We start from the raw sequence: 19,888 nt of genomic DNA, 5'->3' as shown, positions 1-19,888 counted from the left end.
TCAATGACTATTGGTAGAGGGTTTAGTAGCAGCAACAATGACTATTGGTAGTGGGTTTAGTAGCAGCAACAACATCAATGACTATTGGTAGAGGGTTTAGTAGCAGCAACAATGACTATTGGTAGAGGATTTAGTAGCAGCAACAATGACTATTGGTAGTGGGTTTAGTAGCAGCAACAACATCAATGACTATTGGTAGTGGGTTTAGTAGCAGCAACAGCGTCAATGACTATTGGTAGTGGGTTTAGTAGCTGCAACAATGACTATTGGTAGTGGGTTTAGTAGCAGCAACAATGACTATTGGTAGAGGGTTTAGTAGCTGCAACAATGACTATTGGTAGAGGGTTTAGTAGCAGCAACAGCCTCAATGACTATTGGTAGAGGGTTTAGTAGCAGCAACAGCATCAATGACTATTGGTAGACAGTTTAGTAGTGACAACAACATCAATGACTATTGGTAGACAGTCTAGTAGTGACAACAACATCAATGACTATTGGTAGACAGTTTAGTAGTGACAAGAACATCAATGACTATTGGTAGAGGGTTTAGTAGCTGCAACAGCATCAATAACTATTGGTAGAGGGTTTAGTAGCTGCAACAGCATCAATGACTATTGGTAGAGAGTTTAGTAGTGGCAACATTAATGACTATTGGTAGAGGGTTTAGTAATGACAACAACATCAATGACTATTGGTAGTGGGTTTAGTAGTGGCAACAGCATCAATGACTATTGGTAGACAGTTTAGTAGTGACAACAACATCAATGACTATTGGTAGAGGGTTTAGTAGCAGCAACAATGACTATTGGTAGAGGGTTTAGTAGCAGCAACAGCCTCAATGACTATTGGTAGACAGTTTAGTAGTGACAACAACATCAATGACTATTGGTAGAGAGTTTAGTAGTGGCAACATTAATGACTATTGGTAGAGGGTTAAGTAGTGGCAACAACATCAATGACTATTGGTAGACAGTTTAGTAGTGACAACAACATCAATGACTATTGGTAGAGGGTTTAGTAGTGACAACAACATCAATGACTATTGGTAGACAGTTTAGTAGTGACAACAACATCAATGACTATTGGTAGAGGGTTAAGTAGTGACAACAACATCAATGACTATTGGTAGACAGTTAAGTAGTGACAACAACATCAATGACTATTGGTAGACAGTTAAGTAGTGACAACAACATCAATGACTATTGGTAGACAGTTAAGTAGTGACAACAACATCAATGACTATTGGTAGAGGGTTTAGTAGCAGCAACAATGACTATTGGTAGAGGGTTTAGTAGCAGCAACAGCCTCAATGACTATTGGTAGAGGGTTTAGTAGCACAACGTCTTGAAATAAATGCAATGAAATCCTTTAAAGTGAGAGTAGGTTGTAGCTTTGACAATGCTTTTCACACTACCCAAATCTAATCAATAGATAACAGAATGATTCATTTCTTTATTTGTCTATTTATCTGTTTGTTTGTGTACAAACCAAAACAAGGCCTTGAACTCATAGTTTTTCTTGCAGTCTATTGTTGAGACCTTTACCTTCTCCACCGCAGCCCGTCCTACCCATCCAATTACTTTCATAATTAACAGGCAATTCATCTAATTATGACGTTTAAACTACGACCCAAATGGCACCCCATTCCCTTTACAGTGCACTACTTGTTTCCAGGGCCCCTAGTGCCCATAGGACTCTGGTCAAAAGTAGTGCACTAATTAGGGAATATGTGCTATTTAGGATCCCAGGATCTATTTTTTGCTGGCGTTAACACATTGCTAGTGCCAAACCACGTTCGCGGGCAATGTCGACCTGTTAAAGCCAGCACTGTGCTATTTTCAAACTGTTGTGCAAGGATTAGTAATAGACCTGTTTAATATCATCACACTTGCGGTCAGATGGGAGGGGTGGAAATATTTTAAGTGTGTCCTTAAAAACATGATCCAGAGTGCTAATTTCAGGCAGCGCTGATATTTAAGAACAACCAAAAGCTGGTTTTGATTTGATTTGATTTATTAGGAACCCCATTAGCCGACACCAACGATGACAGCTGGTCTGACAAGGTTTGGCTGTTCACTATATAAGATGGAAGGGAGTTCCATGCACTCTGTAATGGCTCTGTAAAATACTGTACGTTTTCTTGAATTTGTTCTGGACCTGGGGACTGTGAAAAGACCCCGGGTGGCATGTCTGGTGGGGTAAGTGTGTGTCAGAGCTGTGTGTAAGTTGACTACGCAAACATTAGGGAACTTCCAAAACATTGTTTCTTATGAAAACAAGAAATCAGTCGTTTGTTATAAAAACAAGAAGTCAGTCTTTCCTCAAGTCTTAGCCGAGAGAGACTGACATGCATAGTATTTATATCAGCACTCTGATTACAATGAAGAGCAAGAAGTGCCGCTTTGTTCTGGGCCAGATGCAGCTTAACTAGGTATTTCTTTGCAGATCTCGACCACATGACTGGACAATAATCAAGATAAGATAAAACTAGAGCCTGCAGGACTTGCTTTTTGGTGTCAAAAAAGCTGAGCATTTCTTTATTAAGTACATACCTCTTTACAACCATTGAATCTAAATGTTTTGACCACGACAATTTACAATCTAAGGTAACACCAAGTAATTTAGTCTCCTCAACAGCCACATCATTCATTACCAGATTCAGCTGAGGTCTATGTTCTTAGTTTTAGAGATGTTCAGGACTAGTTTATTATTGGCCACCCACTCTAAAACAACTCCTTGTTAAAGGTTTCAGTGACTTCATTAGCTGTGGTGACTGACGCGTATATGGTTGAGTCACCAGCATACATGGAAGTGCATTGACGACGCCGTCCCCACAGGGACAGTACGTACATATCCCAACCAGAAGCCATGGATCCCAGGCAACATCACATCGAGCTAAAGGCTAGAGCTGCCGCTTTCAAGGAGCGGGAGCCTAATTCGGACGCTTATAAGAAATCCCTCTATGCCCTCAGACGAACCATCAAACAAGCAAAGCGTCAATACGCGATTAAGATTGAATCCTACTACACCTGCTCGGATGCTCGACGGATATGGCAGGGCCTGAAGACTATTAAGGATTACAAAGGAATACCCAGACACAAGCTACCCAGTGACGCGAGCCTACCAGACGAGCTAAATGCCTTTTATGCTCGTGTCGAGGCAAGCAACACTGAAGCATGCACGAGAGCACCAGCTGTTTTGGATAACTATGTGATAACGCTCTCGGCAGCCGATGTTAACAAAACCTTTAAAAAGGTTAGCATTTACAAAGCCGCTGGACCAGACGGATTACCAGGACGTGTACTCAAATCATGTGCAGACCAACTGTGAAGTGCCTTCACTGACATTTTCAACCTCTCCCTGACCGAGTGTGTAATACCTACATGTTTCAAGCAGACCACCATTGTCCCTGTGCCCAAGGAAGCAAAGGTAACCTGCCTAAATGATTATCGCCCCGTGGCACTCACGTCGGTAGCCATGAAGTGCTTTGAAAAGCTGGTCATGGCTCACATAAACAGCATCCTCCCAGACACCCTAGACCCACTCTAATTTGCATACCGCCCCAATAGATGACGCAATCTCAATCGCACTCCACACTGCCCCTCCTCACCTGGACAAAAGGAACACCTATGTGAGAATACTGTTCCTTGACAACAGCTCAGCATTCAACACCATAGTGCCCAGGACTCTCGGACTAAACACCTCTCTCTGCAACTGGACCCTGGACTTCCTGACGGGCCACTCCCAGTTGGTAAGAGTAAGCAACAACATGTCTGCCACGCTGATCCTTAACACTGGGGCCCCTCAGGGGTGTGTACTTAGTCCCCTCCTATATTCCCTGTTCACCCACGACTGCGTGGCCAAACAACTCCAACACCATCATTAAGTTTGCTGACGACACAACAGTGGTAGGGCTGATCACCGACAACGATGAGACGGCCTCTAGGTAGGAGGTCAGAGAACTGGCAGTGTGGTGCCAGGACAAAAACCTCTCCCTCAATGTGAGCAAGACAAAGGAGCTGATCGTGGACTACAGGAAAAGGCGAGCCGAACAGGCCCCCATTAACATCAAAGGGGCTGTAGTGGAGCGGGTCGAGAGTTACCTTGGTGTCCACGTCACCAACAAAAATATCATGGTCCAAACATACCGCGACAGTCGTGAAGAGGACACGACAAAACCTATTCCCCCTCAGGAGACTGAAAAGATTTGGCATGGGTCCCCAGATCCTCAAAAGGTTCTACAGCTGCACCATGGAGAGCATCCTGACCGGTTGCATCACCGCCTGGTATGGCAACTGTTCGGCATCTGACTGTAAGGCGCTATAGAGGGTAGTGCGAATGGCCCAGTACATCACTGGGGCCAAGCTTCCTGCCATCCAGGACCTATACAATAGGCGAGGTCAGAAGAAAGCCCATAAAATTGTCAGAGACTCCAGTCACACAAGTTATAGACTGTTTTCTCTGCTACCGCACGGCAAGCAGTACCGGAGTGCCAATTCTAGGACCAAAAGGCTCCTGAACATCTTCTACTGCTGAACAATTAATAAAATCACTACTGGACAATTTACATTGACCCCCCCCCCCCCCCCCCCCCCCCCTCTCTCTTTTTGTACACTGCTGCTACTCACTGTTGATTATCTATGCATAGTCACTTCACCCCCACCTACATGTACAAATTACCTCAACTAACCTGTACCCCCACACACTGACTCGGTACCGGTGCCCCCTGTTTATAGCCTCGTTATTGTCATTCTTATTGTGTTACTTTTAATTATTACTTTTTATTTTAGTCTACTTGTTACATATTTTCTTAACTCTTCTTGAACTGCACTGTTGGTTAAGGGCTTGTAAGCAAGCATTTGACAGTAAAGTCTACAGAGTTTGATTTGAAACACATGTTGTGTTTAATGCCAGTGGCAGGTCATCTCTATCCTGGACATTTTCTAACATCATTACATTTTACATGTATTTATTGTTGTTGAAAAAAAATAATGCTTGTTTAATTTAATAAAGTCAAATGTATTAGAATGATTCACCATCCTGGTTTTAGTGGTAACGTGGTTGGTTATGGCATGAATTTTGACAGCAGAAACACAGCCTATCTAGCCATGATGCACACTGCCAATATGAACATGGAACAACACTAATGTGGAACAACAGTAATGTGTAGAGTAGACTAATGTGGAACAACAGTAATATGTAGATTAGCCTAATGTGGAACAACAGTAATATGTAGATTAGCCTAATGTGGAACAACAGTAATATGTAGATTAGCCTAATGTGGAACAACAGTAATGTGTAGATAAAACCAATGTGGAACAACAGTAATGTGTAAATTAGCCTAATGTGGAACAACAGCAATGTGCAACAGTAATGGAATGACTTTGTTTCCTCTATCGTAATCACTCCTCTTTCACCCCTGCTGCCAAACTAACCCTGATTCAGATAACCATCCTACCCATGCTAGATTATGGAGACATAATTTATAGATCAGCAGGTAAGGGTGTCCTCGAGTGGCTAGATGTTCTTTACCATTTGGCCATCAGATTTGCCACCAATGCTCCTTATAGGACACATCACTGCACTCTACTCTCCTCTGTAAACTGGTCATCTCTGTAAACCCGTCGCAAGACCCACTGGTTGATGCTTATTTATAAAACCCTCTTAGGCCTCACTCCCCCCTATCTGAGATATCTACTGCAGCCCTCATCCTCCACATACAACACCGTTCTGCCAGTCACATTCTGTTAAACGTCCCCAAAGCACACGCCTCCCTGGGTCGCTCCTCTTTTCAGTTCGCTGCAGCTAGCGACTGGAACGAGCTGCAAAAAAAACACTCAAACTGAACAGTTTTATCTCCATCTCTTAATTCAAAGACTCAATCATGGACACTCTTACTGACACTTGTGGCTGCTTCGTGTGATGCATTGTTGTCTCTACCTTCTTGCCTTTGTGCTGTTATCTGTGTTCAATAATGTTTGTACCATGTTTTGTGTTGCTACCATGTTGTGCTGCTGCCATGTTTTTGTCATGTTGTGTTGCTACCATGCTGTGTTGTCATGAGTTGCTGACATGCTGTGTTGTTATGTGTTGCTGTCATGCTATGCTGTTGTCTTAGGTCTCTCGTTATGTAGTGTTGTCTCTCTTGTCTTGATGTGTGTTTTGTCCTATACATTTTTTTATCCCAGCCCCTGTCCCTGCAGGAGGCCATTTGCCTTTTGGTAGGCCGTCATTGTAAATAAAAATGAGTTCTTAACTGAATTGCCTTGTCAAATAAAAGGTAGGGAGGTTGGAGGGACGCCATGTGTGACTGACGTGTTCTCCGTTTGCTCCAGCAGTATTCTTAAAGTTTATGTGAATTCTGCAGCAGAACCGTATTTATTTTCAAATATTAGTTTGGTGATCCCTATCCGTAAAAACCAAGACTACTTTGCTTTCGAATGTCGACGGAACATGAGGCCAAAAACATGACTTTGAGAAAACCCGGCCCACAAGACCCACTCTCATCACTCTCTCCTGAGTTTGAGGGCCAGGGGACTCACACTTAACCTGGGGGTGCGACTTGGCCTGACGGCGCTGAAATGAACATTCTCGTGGCAATCAAACTACTACACTCTGAGATAGTTGGAATGAAAACGAAGGTAGTTGCTATGATTGAGGCACAAATACAGGAGGCTTCTTATACTTTAAAAGCAGATCTAACCATCCTGCGGAACAAGACGGTGCCAGCAATCACATCAGTCAAAACAACAACAGATTTGCACAATACAATGAGTGCAGCACTGGAGACCTCCGCTACCAATGTCTCCGACTTAACCACCGCCCTGGAAGCTGACGTGAAACACCTGGCTGTGAATTTGAAAAAGGTGCAGGAGAGTTGTGTGAGTTTAGAGGGATTCTCTCGCCTCAATAAACTGAGACTGGTATCAGTCCCAGAATCAGCGGAAATGCCTCGCGCCACGGATTTCGTTTCTGGGCTGCTGAAGGATGTTCTTGCCTTGGATGAGAAGCCCCTGATTGATCGTGCCCACCGGTCTCTGCGCCCAAAGCCCCGTGACATAATTCTTCGAGTGCACTTTTTCCATGAGAAGATGGAGATTCTCAGACGAGCCGGCAATACCACTCTGAGCTTTCAACGACAGAGCTTCTCCATCTACCAGGACTACTCCGCCACTATTTCCAAGCAGCGCACAGCTTTCGGGCAGGCCAAATGACTACTACTACACCATCCAGGTGTGAAGTATGGACTGCGATTCCCGGCCGTTTATCGCTATCTCATAATGGTAAAGACTACACATTAGAGTCTCCGGATGAGGCTATGGCTCACACTCTCATAGACATACTGTGTGAAGAGAACACGTTCTATTTAGGCTTGTACCTCGTTTGGGGAGGTACTGTCTGGGATGGGGGAGGTGGTTTGGGGGAGGAAGGAGGTTGAATTGTTTAGTTCTAGTGTTGTCATTCTGTCTTTTTAGGGTTTTTTTCTGTACTTTTTCCAAATATCTTACACTGTACATTATTACTCTGAGACAATTTATTCTGGGGTTTTTGGGGTACTCATTGCTTTTCTGATCTATACTCTAATGACAGGGTTGTATAACGGGAGTGCCCAGGGTGGCCAAAATAATATGATCAAGTGCATTTCGTGGAACATCAAAGGGGTTAACAACCCTGTGAAGCGTAAGAGGGTGTTGACACACTTAAAAAGGTTTGAATGCAAATGTTGCAGTTCTACAAGAGACTCATTTGAGGACTGGTGAGCATTTTAGGATGAGTAGGGACTGGGTAGGTCAAGTGTTCCACTCAAACTTTCATAGTAAATCAAGAGGTGCTGCCATTTTGGTCGATAAATCTACTCCCTTTGTAGCTTCTGAGGTTATTGCTGATCCTAAGGGACAAAACGTCATAGTAACCGGTAAACTATTTTCTACCCCTCTTGTGAGGGCTAGTGTTTATGCTCCCAATTGGGATGGCACAAGTTTCATTTCTTCCTTTTTATCTGCTATACCCAATTTAGATTCTCATTTGTTGATTTTAGGGGGGGATTTCAACTGTACAATGTCCCCAGTTCTTGACAAGTCCTCACGAAGAACTACAGGCCCATCTAAATGCGCCCTACTTATTCAATCTTTTCTTCAGAAATATGCTATGCTTAAGGCCTAGCGTTTCCTACACCCTACAGATAGACAGTATTCCTTTTATTCTCATGTTCATCAAACATTGATGACTTCTTTTTGGACAAAAAACTTCTGCCTAACCTTCGGCGGTGAACTTCCGAGAGTATTGTTATTTCTGACCGTTCACCATTAGTGCTTGAACTAGAGTTTCCACAGCGACCTCCTATGTGTTATGAATGGGGTCTTAACCCCATTTTACTCTCAGATAAGAAGTTTGTCAATTTCTACTGAAATCACCTTATTCCTAGTACACTATTTCAACGCCAGGTATGTCCTGCTCTACCATATGGGAGTCTCTCAAAGCATACCTACGTGGCCAAATTATTTCTTATACAACCAACCAAAACAAAGTTCGCTCTCAGCGACTTCGGGACCTGAGCGAATCCATAGCCACATTGGATGAGAGGTATGCTACATATCCTTCCTCTGATCTGCATAAAGAGCGCCAACTACTCCAATCTGAATTTGATGAGCTTTCTACCAGGCAAGCTGAACAGTTACTCTTGCGAGCTCGGTACAGAGTGTATGAACAAGGCGACAAGGCCAGTAAACTCCCTGCACATCAGATCTGTAAATCTGAGGCATCACGTTTAATCCCACAAATAAAGACCCACAGTTATACATAAAGAGATCAAGTTCAAGCACAGTTATAAATACATTTTATTCTGCGCTATACACCTCTGAATCTCCTCAAGAGCCTTTGCTGATTGATTCAGTCTTCAATGGCATGAATATGCCTTCAATTGATACAGACTCCCATGACTGTCTAGAAGAAGAATTTACACCTGAGGAGATTGTAACAGCAGTGTCCGCAATGAAAAGTGGTAAATCACCAGGTCCGGACGGTTTTCCAACCAAATTTTACAGGAAGTTTTCTGGTCTGCTTTGCCCATTCTGGTCTCGATTATATGCAGAGTGCCTTAATACCTCAAAGCTACCGCCTAGTCTTTATCAGGTTTCAATTTCATTACTATTAAAGAAAAACAAAGACCCCCTGGAATGTGGAGCCTATAGCCCAATCTCGCTTTTAAACTGTGATTACAAAATCATAGCCAAGCTTTTAGCCATCCGTATGGAAGGCTCGCTGCACCAAGTAATACACTCTGACCAGACTGGCTTTGTGAGAAATAGGCATTTGTTTTTCAATATTAGACGCCTTATGAATATACTGTACTCCCCAGCGTCGGGGGACCCGGAGGTGGTGGTCTCACTTGATGCGGAAAAAGCTTTTGACCGCGTTGAGTGGGACTACCTAACAGCTGCCCTTTATAGATTTTATAGACTCAAATTCATTGTGTGGATAAAGATTCTTTATTTTTCCCCCATGGCTTCGGTACGAACTAATAACTTGTCCTCTGACTATTTTCCCTTGCACCGCGGATCCAGAATGGGTTGTCCACTCTCCCCGTTGTTGTTTGCTTTGGCAATCGAGCCTCTCGCCATTGCACTACGCTCTGATGATGCCATTCAAGGTATAATCAGGGCGGGCTGGGAGCAGAAAGTCTCGCTATATGCTGACGACCTCCTTTTGTTTATCTCCAACCCTGATTGCCACGTGCCTTATCTGTTCTTAAAAAGTTTGGATCAATCTCAGGGTACAAGCTGAATCTAGGCAAGAGTGAGCTTTTTCCTGTAAATAAGGCTGCTTTAAAGTGCTCTTTTACAAGTTTTCAGTTTAGGATTGTCCGGGATCAATTCACTTACTTGGGAGTTAAAGTGACAAGGAAATATTCTAATTTGTTTCAGGAAAACTTTGTTGCTCTAGCAGAGAGTTTGAAACAATATTTAACTTTTTGGAATTCGCTACCTCTTTCTCTTATCGGAAGGATTAATGTCATTAAAATGAATGTGTTGCCCAAATTTTTATATTTATTTCCATGTTTACCCATTTTTGTTCCAAAATCTTTTATTTAATTCACTGGATCAAACATTAATGTATTTTATTTGGGATGGCAAGGTACAACGGATTGGTAGAACGCATTCACAGAAGCCTAAGGTGGTTTAGCTCTACTAAATTTCCAGACATACTATTGGGCTGCAAATTTCAGAACCCTTTTGTACTGGCTACAAGCTGATCCTACTGGCCCTAGACCACTCTGGGTCCAGTTGAAGTCTGAATCGTGTAAACATGCTGCACTTTCTTCTGTGTTGTGCTCATCTCTCCCAGTGTCCCTAGGCAAAAGGTGTGTCAACCCAATTGTAAAGCAGTCTCTTACAACTTGAAATCAGTTCCGTTTAGCCTTTAGCCTCCGAGGCTTTTCTCTATCAGGCCCAATCAGAACATTTTATTTCCTCCATCTTTGAATGATGGGGCTTTTTGCCATCTGGTACTCACTAGGCCTCTCCTCACTAGCCCAATTATTATTTGATGATACATTTGCCTCTTTTCCTCAGCTACAGGAAAAGTTCAACCTCCCCCAATCCCACTTTTTCCGCTATCTCCAGACTCGGAACTTTGTCAGAGCTAACACACCTGAATTTCCCCATAGACCTGCGAATACAGCTATAGAGAGCATCTTTGAGCTGAAGAAGATTCCTAGGGGAGCAATTTCAGATGTATTTGCAATCATTGACTTACAGAACCCTTCTTTGGTGCCTTTAAAGACTCAATGGGAAAAGGATTTGGGGGAGGAACTTGGGGAAAACCCCTGGGAATCTGTTGCTGCACAGGGTGCATTCATCCTCGTTTAGCTCTTTTGGGGCTGTCATAAAGTGTCAGGTTTCTGGGAATTAATATTTAAATGCTTCTCTGATATATATACACTGCTCAAAAAAATAAAAAGGGAACACTAAAATATCACATCCTAGATCTGAATGAATGTAATATTCTTATTAAATACTTTTTCCTTTACATAGTTGAAAATGCTGACAACAAAATCACACAAAAATTATCAATGGAAATCAAATTTATCAACCCATGGAGGTCTGGATTTGGAGTCACACTCAAAATTAAAGTGGAAAACCACACTACAGGCTGATCCAACTTTGATGTAATGTCCTTAAAACAAGTCAAAATGAGGCTCAGTAGTGTGTGTGGCCTCCACGTGCCTGTATGACCTCCCTACAACGCCTGGGCATGCTCCTGATGAGGTGGCGGATGGTCTCCGGAGGGATCTCCTCGCAGACCTGGACTAAAGCATCCACCAACTCCTGGACAGTCTGTGGTGCAACGTGGCGTTGGTGGATGGAGCGAGACATGATGTCACAGATGTGCTCAATTGGATTCAGGTCTGGGGAACGGGCGGGCCAGTCCATAGCATCAATGCCTTCCTCTTGCAGGAACTGCTGACACACTCCAGCCACATGAGGTCTAGCATTGTCTTGCATTAGGAGGAACCCAGGGCGAACCGCACCAGCATATGGTCTCACAAGGGGTCTGAGGATCTCATCTCGGTACCTAATGGCAGTCAGGCTACCTCTGGCGAGCACATGGAGGGCTGTGCGGCCCCCCAAAGAAATGCCATCCCACACCATGACTGACCCACCGCCAAACTGGTCACGCTGGAGGATGTTACAGGCAGCAGAACGTTCTCCACGGCGTCTCCAGACTCTGTCACGTCTGTCACATGTGCTCAGTGTGAACCTGCTTTCATCTGTGAAGAGCACAGGGCGCCAGTGGCGAATTTGCCAATCTTGGTGTTCTCTGGCAAATGCCAAACGTCCTGCACGGTGTTGGGCTGTAAGCACAACCCCCACCTGTGGACGTCGGGCCCTCATACCACCCTCATGGAGTCTGTTTCTGACCGTTTGAGCAGACACGTACACATGTGTGGCCTACTGGAGGTCATTTTGCAGGGCTCTGGCAGTGCTCCTCCTGCTCCTCCTTGCACAAAGGCGGAGGTAGCGGTCCTGCTGCTGGGTTGTTGCCCTCCTATGGCCTCCTCCACGTCTCCTGATGTACTGGTCTGTCTCCTGGTAGCGCCTCCATGCTCTGGACACTACGCTGACAGACATAGCAAACCTTCTTGCCACAGCTCGCATTGATGTGCCATCCTGGATGAGCTGCACTACCTGAGCCACTTGTGTGGGGTGTAGACTCCGTCTCATGCTACCACTAGAGTGAAAGCACCGCCAGCATTCAAAAGTGACCAAAACATCAGCCAGGAAGCATAGGAACTGAGAAGTGGTCTGTGGTCACCACCTGCAGAACCACTCCTTTATTGGGGGTGTCTTGCTAATTGCCTATCATTTCCACCTATTGTCTATTCCACTTGCACAACAGCATGTGCAATTTATTGTCAATCAGTGTTGCTTCCTAAGTGGACAGTTTGATTTCACAGAGGTGTGATTGACTTGGAGTTACATTGTGTTGTTTAAGTGTTGCCTTTATTTTTTTGAGCACTCTATATGACACTCTTCTAGATGTGGAGTACTGCCCATAGGTACCCCCCTGTCAAGAATCCAGTTGAACACTGTTGCTTTACAACTCTTTTAGCTAGACGGCTAATAATACAGAACTGGAAGATGGCAGCTCCCCCATCTTATAAATATTCGGTTAGAGATGTGTTGTGCTCTCTGAAACTAGAAAAAATTCAATACACGTGGGAACCCCAAACTGTTTTATGAGGCTTGGGCTCCATTCCGGTCTTACTTCAAACAGTCCATCCTCTGATGGCATTCATATTAAAACTAAAATAAGTCTGTATTTGACTCCCCTGTGACTTAAGGGTTGGATGAACATTTCTTTGTGGGTTTTTTTTTTTTTTTTGGGGGGGGGGGGGGGTAATTAAGGTTGATGATGTGCTTATTGATTGTGACCTGCGGATGCCTTGTTGCCCGGTCAGAGACTAAAATGTGAGCTTGTTTTGCCGAGTTTTTTTAAAACATTTTGTTCACGCTTACATAAAAATACAAATAAAATGTTAAAGCAAGGTAAACTTTATTTTGGGTCCAGTGGATGGTCGGTCTGTGGCCATGACTGTCTGTGAGTGGTTGCATTTCTCCACCCCTATCCCTTGACTGTTTACAAGAACAATAGCTCTCTCCCTGTACTACAGATTGCCCTTTAACATTTGTAGCCTTCTGCCCGGTGTGTTTAACTTGTCTAAAGTACGGTATCTTTAAAGCTCATTTTATTTTATTTAAAAAAAAATCTAGTTGAGTATATTATTTATATTGTTTCGTGTTGTCTTGTGTGTAAAACTGAATAAACAGTTTTAAAAAAGGTCAAATAAAAATATATACAAAATATGTATGTTATCTATGTAGTGTAGATAGGTGTACATTATGTTAGCCATGCAGCTCCTGTTTAGGACGTGTGCAAAAACCCCTCCATGTGTCCATGCCATCATGAGGGGCATCATGAAAGGAGAGAAGAACTTCTGGGAATACACCGGTGAACCCCGTATACACAAGTTATTTGCCTGTAACAATGGCCTGTTTTCCCGTTTGATGTGTTGAAAACCCAAGCCCCCCGTGGGCTACCCTTACCCTAGGCCTACTATAATGACAGCTCATTTAAAACAAGGCTGGATTCAGAAATAAATATTGGCAATACTTTCCTTGAAGCCTGCAAGTATAATGCTTTTTAACTTGTTATAAGCACGTATGAGCCTTTATAATGTCTAATAATAAAGTGTATAATATGTTGTGTCTATGGATCAACAATTCAACTAAGAAACAACGTGCTGAATGTAGACCACCCTATAAAAGAACAATCACCTCAAAAGGCCAAGTTTAAAGAATCAGCAACAGCTGAAAGGTCAATAGTTATTTTTAGGAGTTTTGAGTCATGCCTAGCCCTCTAGACCAGTCACGACAGGCTGCAAACAAAAGACTGTGTTCAAGCAGCAAAGCCCTTGAATGAACAGTCACCCAAACAGGGGCCTGATGTCTCCCTGTACCACAGGGCATCACACAGAGAGGAGCGGAGATGAGTGGAGTGGAAAGGAAAGCAGAGGAGAGGCAGAGCAGGATAAAAGCCATCATGTCGCCTCGCATCAAGAGACCTGAACAACAATCCCCCGGTACAAAGAGGTACAAAGGGCTGACGGTTCAAAAAGGTAAAATAGACACTAAATTGCTTCTGTCTAAAGAATCCCAAAGAGTCCAAACTTTCCAACTTGAAATGGACCATGTGGGCTCGTCCTAGGCTGTGTCTCAACATGTTGTCTAAGGCCCATAGGGCTCTGGTCAAAAGTAGTGCACTATGTAGGGAATAGGGTACCATTTAGGATGACACGTTTCTATCCACCCACCGTCCAATCCAGGCAGCCTCCTCTATAGGATCAGAGTGCCATTTAATGGTTGAACGAACATTACATTACATTACATGACCTGAACAGCAAGCATGTTACTGTGGTGTTGGTGGCTAGGAGAAATCCATTATGTTTATGCTGCACAGGCACAGTTCAACACAGAGTAAACTGGAGGTTAAATGGGACATGGTTTCCACTGTGTATCACTATAGATTTAAGCATCAAGTCTTCTTTCACTTAATCACGAAAGGGACAGTTCACAATGGCTTTATCTGAGACAGTGATTAAATAAGTCTAGAGATGGGGCTGGGAGCTGAGGATGGGTACTGGGGTGGGGATGGGTGCTGTGGTGGGGATGGGAGCTGAGGATGGGTGCTGGGGTGGGGATGGGATGGGAGCTGAGGATGGGTACTGGGGTGGGGCTGGGAGCTGAGGATGGGTACTGGGGTGGGGATGGGAGCTGAGGATGGGTGCTGGGGGTGGGGATGGGATGGGAGCTGAGGATGGGTACTGGGGTGGGGCTGGGAGCTGAGGATGGGTACTGGGGTGGGGATGGGAGCTGAGGATGGGTGCTGGGGGTGGGGATGGGAGCTGAGGATGGGTACTGGGGTGGGGATGGGAGCTGAGGATGGGTGCTGTGGTGGGGATGGGAGCTGAGGATGGGTGCTGGGGTGGGGATGGGAGCTGAGGATGGGTGCTGGGATGGGGATGGGAGCTGAGGATGGGTACTGGGGTGGGGATGGGAGCTGAGGATGGGTGCTGGGGGTGGGGCTGGGAGCTGAGGATGGGTGCTGGGGGTGGGGATGGGAGCTGAGGATGGGTGCTGGGGGTGGGGATGGGAGCTGAGGATGGGTGCTGGGGGTGGGGATGGGATGGAAGCTGAGGATGGGTGCTGGGGTGGGGATGGGAGAAAGGTTGGGTGCTGGGGGTGGGGATGGGATGGGAGCTGAGGATGGGTGCTGGGGTGGGGATGGGAGCTGAGGTTGGGTGCTGGGGTGGGGATGGGAGAAAGGTTGGGTGCTGGGGATGGGATGGGAGCTGAGGATGGGTGCTGGGGTGGGGATGGGAGCTGAGGTTGGGTGCTGGGGATAAGTGCTCGGGATGGGTCTGGGAGCTGAGGTTGGGTGCTGGGGATGAGTGCTCAGGATGGGGCTGGAAGCTGAGGTTGGGTGCTGGGGATGCGGGCTAGGAACTCAGATGTCCCTCCACATAAGGTTAAGCATATTGGGGCAATAACTATAGCAGAGGGCATCTTGAGTCAGTAACTATAGCAGAGCACATCTTGGGTCAGTAACTATAACAGAGGGCATCTTGGGACAGTAACTATAGCAGAGGGCATCTTGGGACAGTAACTATAGCAGAGCACATCTTGGGTCAATATCTATAGCAGAGGGCATATTGGGACATTAACTATAGCAGATGACATCTTTGGACAGTAACTATAGCAGAGGACATATTGGGACAGTAACTATAGCAGACGGCATCTTGGGTCAGTAACTATAGCAGAGCACATCTTGGGTCAGTATCTATAGCAGAGGGCATCTTGGGACAATAACTATAGCAGAGGGCATATTGGGACATTAACTATAGCAGAGCACATCTTGGGTCAGTATCTATAGCAGAGGGCATCTTGGGACAATAACTATAGCAGAGGGCATCTTGGGACAGTAACTATAGCAGATGACATCTTGGGACAGTAACTATAGCAGAGGGCATCTTGGGACAGTAACTATAGCAGAGGGCATCTTGGGACAGTAACTATAACAGAGGACATCTTGGGACAGTAACTATAACAGAGGTTATGTTGGGACAGTAACTATAACAGAGGGCATCTTGGGACAGTAACTATAACAGAGGGCATCTTGGGACAGTAACTATAGCAGAGGGCATCTTGGGACAGTAACTATAACAGAGGGAATCTTGGGACAGTATCTATAGCAGAGGGCATCTTGGGACAGTAACTATAGCAGAGGACATCTTGGGACAGTAACTATAGCAGAGGACATCTTGGGACAGTAACTATAACAGAGGGCATCTTGGGACAGTAACTATAGCAGAGGGCATCTTGGGACAGTAACTATAACAGAGGGCATCTTGGGACAGTAACTATAGCAGAGGACATCTTGGGACAGTAACTATAGCAGAGGGCATCTTGGGACAGTAACTATAGCAGAGGACATTTTGGGACAGTAACTATAACAGAGGGCATCTTGGGACAGTAACTATAGCAGAGGACATCTTGGGACAGTAACTATAACAGAGGGCATCTTGGGACAGGAACTATAACAGAGGGCATCTTGGGACAGTAACTATAGCAGAGGACATCTTGGGACAGTAACTATAACAGAGGGCATCTTGGGACAGTAACTATAACAGACAGGAACATGACTAAAGCTCCAGAGTTGTGAAGTTAGACTGAACCAGTAGAAGAACCCAGGAGTTTCACAACTACTCTGGTGGAAGAGGACTTTTTTCTGTGATGTCTGGCTGCTCATGGCTGAACAGATGGCAGTTTAAACAACTTTGATTTCCTTGAAGAGGAAAACACCTTGCTCATTAAGCGATTATAATGACATGTTGTACACACCTCTCCCCACCATCTATGGCTGTGTCCAAAATGGAACACTATTCCTTGTTATTATAGACATCGCTATGCAGGCCCTGGTCAAATGTTGTGCACTAAATAGGGAATAGGGTGGGTGCCAATGTCTCATAGTACTTACCCAATTAATAGCAGTGCTGCACAGACGATGATGAATCCAATTGTGTATTTCAGAGCATTTTTCACTTGCTGTAATGAAAGACAGAATTATTAATACTGTGATTATTAATCAGGAATGTAACAATATCTAATTCTTGGGGTTGGTTGGGGGGGCGGGTGTGTGTGTGTGTGTGTGTGTGTGTGTGTACGTTTGAGGTGAGTGGCTGGCTAACTAATTCCATATTCCATTTAGTGAGGGGACAATGGAGTGTGAAGTGGAATCCAGAGTCCCGTTCAACCTGCCAAAGACTCTCAGAGTGGTCACACACACACACACACACACACACACACACACACACCTTACTCCCAGCGCTGTTATTAAAGGGTGCTTTGAAAGTAATGATTCAAAAGAACTCCTTGGCTGTGAGAGGAAGTGCTTCTGTCAGCTCCAAACCAACCCAGAGGAAAGGGAAGAAGCTCACTGTGGCATGTAATCTATATAATCACTACCGTGTCCTTTGGAGACCAATATATGACATTTCAGCAATATTCAGTTTAAGATGAAGAGGGGGGGTGGTCTATTCCTATGGGCTTTGGCTTTTTCTACACTTAACTTAACAGAGGCCACGTATACGTAATAATAAAGAGTCGACAGTAAAGTCTCAACTATATCCTTTTCTTCTTGCTTTTCAACAGTATGTACTTCTATAGGGATACTGTATGCTTTTCTACAGTATGTAGTTCTATAGGATACTGTACGCTTTCTACAGTATGTAGTTCTATAGGGATACTGTATGCTTTTCTACAGTATGTAGTTCTATAGGGATACTGTACACTTTCTACAGTATGTAGTTCTATAGGATACTGTATGCTTTTCTACAGTATGTAGTTCTATAGGATACTGTACGCTTTTCTACAGTATGTAGTTCTATAGGGATACTGTATGCTTTTCTACAGTATGTAGTTCTATAGGATACTGTACGCTTTTCTACAGTATGTAGTTCTATAGGATACTGTACGCTTTTCTACAGTATGTAGTTCTATAGGGATACTGTACGCTTTTCTACATTATGTAGTTCTATAGGATACTGTATGCTTTTCTACAGTATGTAGTTCTATAGGGATACTGTACACTTTCTACAGTATGTAGTTCTATCGGGATATTGTACGCTTTCTACAGTGTAGTTCTATAGGGATACTGTATGCTTTTCTACAGTATGTAGTTCTATAGGGATACTGTATGCGTTTCTACAGTATGTAGTTCTATAGGGATACTGTACGCTTTCTACAGTATGTAGTTCTATAGGGATACTGTACGCTTTTCTACAGTATGTAGTTCTATAGGGATACTGTACGCTTTTCTACAGTATGTAGTTCTATAGGGATACTATACACTTTCTACAGTATGTAGTTCTATAGGGATACTATACACTTTCTACAGTATGTAGTTCTATAGGGATACTATACACTTTCTACAGTATGTAGTTCTATAGGGATACTGTACGCTTTATTTGTAGCATAGAGCTTTAAGTATCACTTCTGTATCTATTTTGGGGGATTGTGATATATTAATATTGACTGAGTGTCTTAATTGAGAGTGATGTGTTTACATTCAGCCTCTGGTTGGTCAGTGTTTTACTTGCTATATTGTATTTACTTTGCCACCATGGCCTTTTTTTGCCTTTACCTCCCTTATCTCACCTCATTTGCTCACATCGTATATAGACTTGTTTATACTGTATTATTATGTGTCGAACTGCTTTGCTTTATCTTGGCCAGGTCGCAATTGTAAATGAGAACTTGTTCTCAACTTGCCTACCTGGTTAAATAAAGGTGAAATAAATAAAAATTAGGAATGCAATCTCTCACGATATGTGGGACCGATGGGATTAAGTCCAAAATAAGGAATAATACAGTGTTTACCTTCCTTAATCCAGAGACAGACAGCTAGTGACTGCTGTTCATAGCCAAGGTCAATGTGTGTGTGTGTGTGTGTGTGTGTGTGTGTGTGTGTGTCTAGAGTACAGTAAGAGGACAGGTAGCAGCAGTCTTACTGAACACTTGTTGATGTTGTCATCATCCTTCTCCTCATAATAGAAGTAGACAAAGGGGATCCACAGGAAGACACAGAACAGGAGGAGAGAGTACAGTGCTGTAGGGAGAGAGAGAGAGTTGAATCAACTTCATTTCCACTTTTAATCAAACAAAAAATATATGTTTTTCCTACTGATCATGTTGAAACAGTGTGGATAACTGTTTGGATTTAACAAAAAAGTTATGAATGTAAAGAAATTGATGGAATCGTTATTTAAAAAAATAAAATAAAATTCGAACTACTTTTAACATAAATCCAATGGCTTTGAATTCCCGTTGGTTGACAACTCAGTCCGCTGGGTGATCTACAACGCCTCACATATGACTGTGTAATGCAAATACACAAGGTCCTGTCTGGATGGGTTGGTAGAGCATGGTGAATACACAAGGTCCTGTCTGGATGGGTTGGTAGAGCATGGTAAATACACATGGTCCTGTCTGGTAGAGCATGGTGAAAACACATGGTCCTGTCTGGTAGAGCATGGTGAATACACATGGTCCTGTCTGGTAGAGCATGGTGAATACACATGGTCCTGTCTGGTAGAGCATGGTGAAAACACATGGTCCTGTCTGGTAGAGCATGGTGAAAACACATGGTCCTGTCTGGTAGAGCATGGTGAATACACATGGTCCTGTCTGGTAGAGCATGGTGAATACACATGGTCCTGTCTGGTAGAGCATGGTGAAAACACATGGTCCTGTCTGGTAGAGCATGGTGA

At 44.0% G+C, this 19,888-nt stretch overlaps 1 protein-coding gene across 3 annotated transcripts in view; it reads right to left on the bottom strand.

Annotated features, from left to right (window-relative positions):
* LOC110516668 (lysosomal cobalamin transport escort protein LMBD1) overlaps positions 1–19,888 on the bottom strand; it is a 261,287-nt gene that overhangs the window by 170,040 nt on the left and 71,359 nt on the right. For all 3 annotated transcript variants that reach the window (XM_036960939.1, XM_036960940.1, XM_036960941.1), the window contains exons 4-5: positions 19,130–19,227; positions 17,098–17,165 (exon numbers count right to left, since the gene is read on the bottom strand). In XM_036960939.1, the coding sequence (XP_036816834.1) occupies positions 17,098–17,165; positions 19,130–19,227 (166 nt within the window). The remainder of the gene's footprint in view (positions 1–17,097; positions 17,166–19,129; positions 19,228–19,888) is intronic.

Source organism: Oncorhynchus mykiss, chromosome 23 (assembly GCF_013265735.2).
Source record: "Oncorhynchus mykiss isolate Arlee chromosome 23, USDA_OmykA_1.1, whole genome shotgun sequence".
Classification (NCBI taxonomy): domain Eukaryota; kingdom Metazoa; phylum Chordata; class Actinopteri; order Salmoniformes; family Salmonidae; genus Oncorhynchus; species Oncorhynchus mykiss.
Note: the sequence above shows the minus strand (reverse complement) of the source record. Positions and strands in the feature narration are given on the sequence as shown.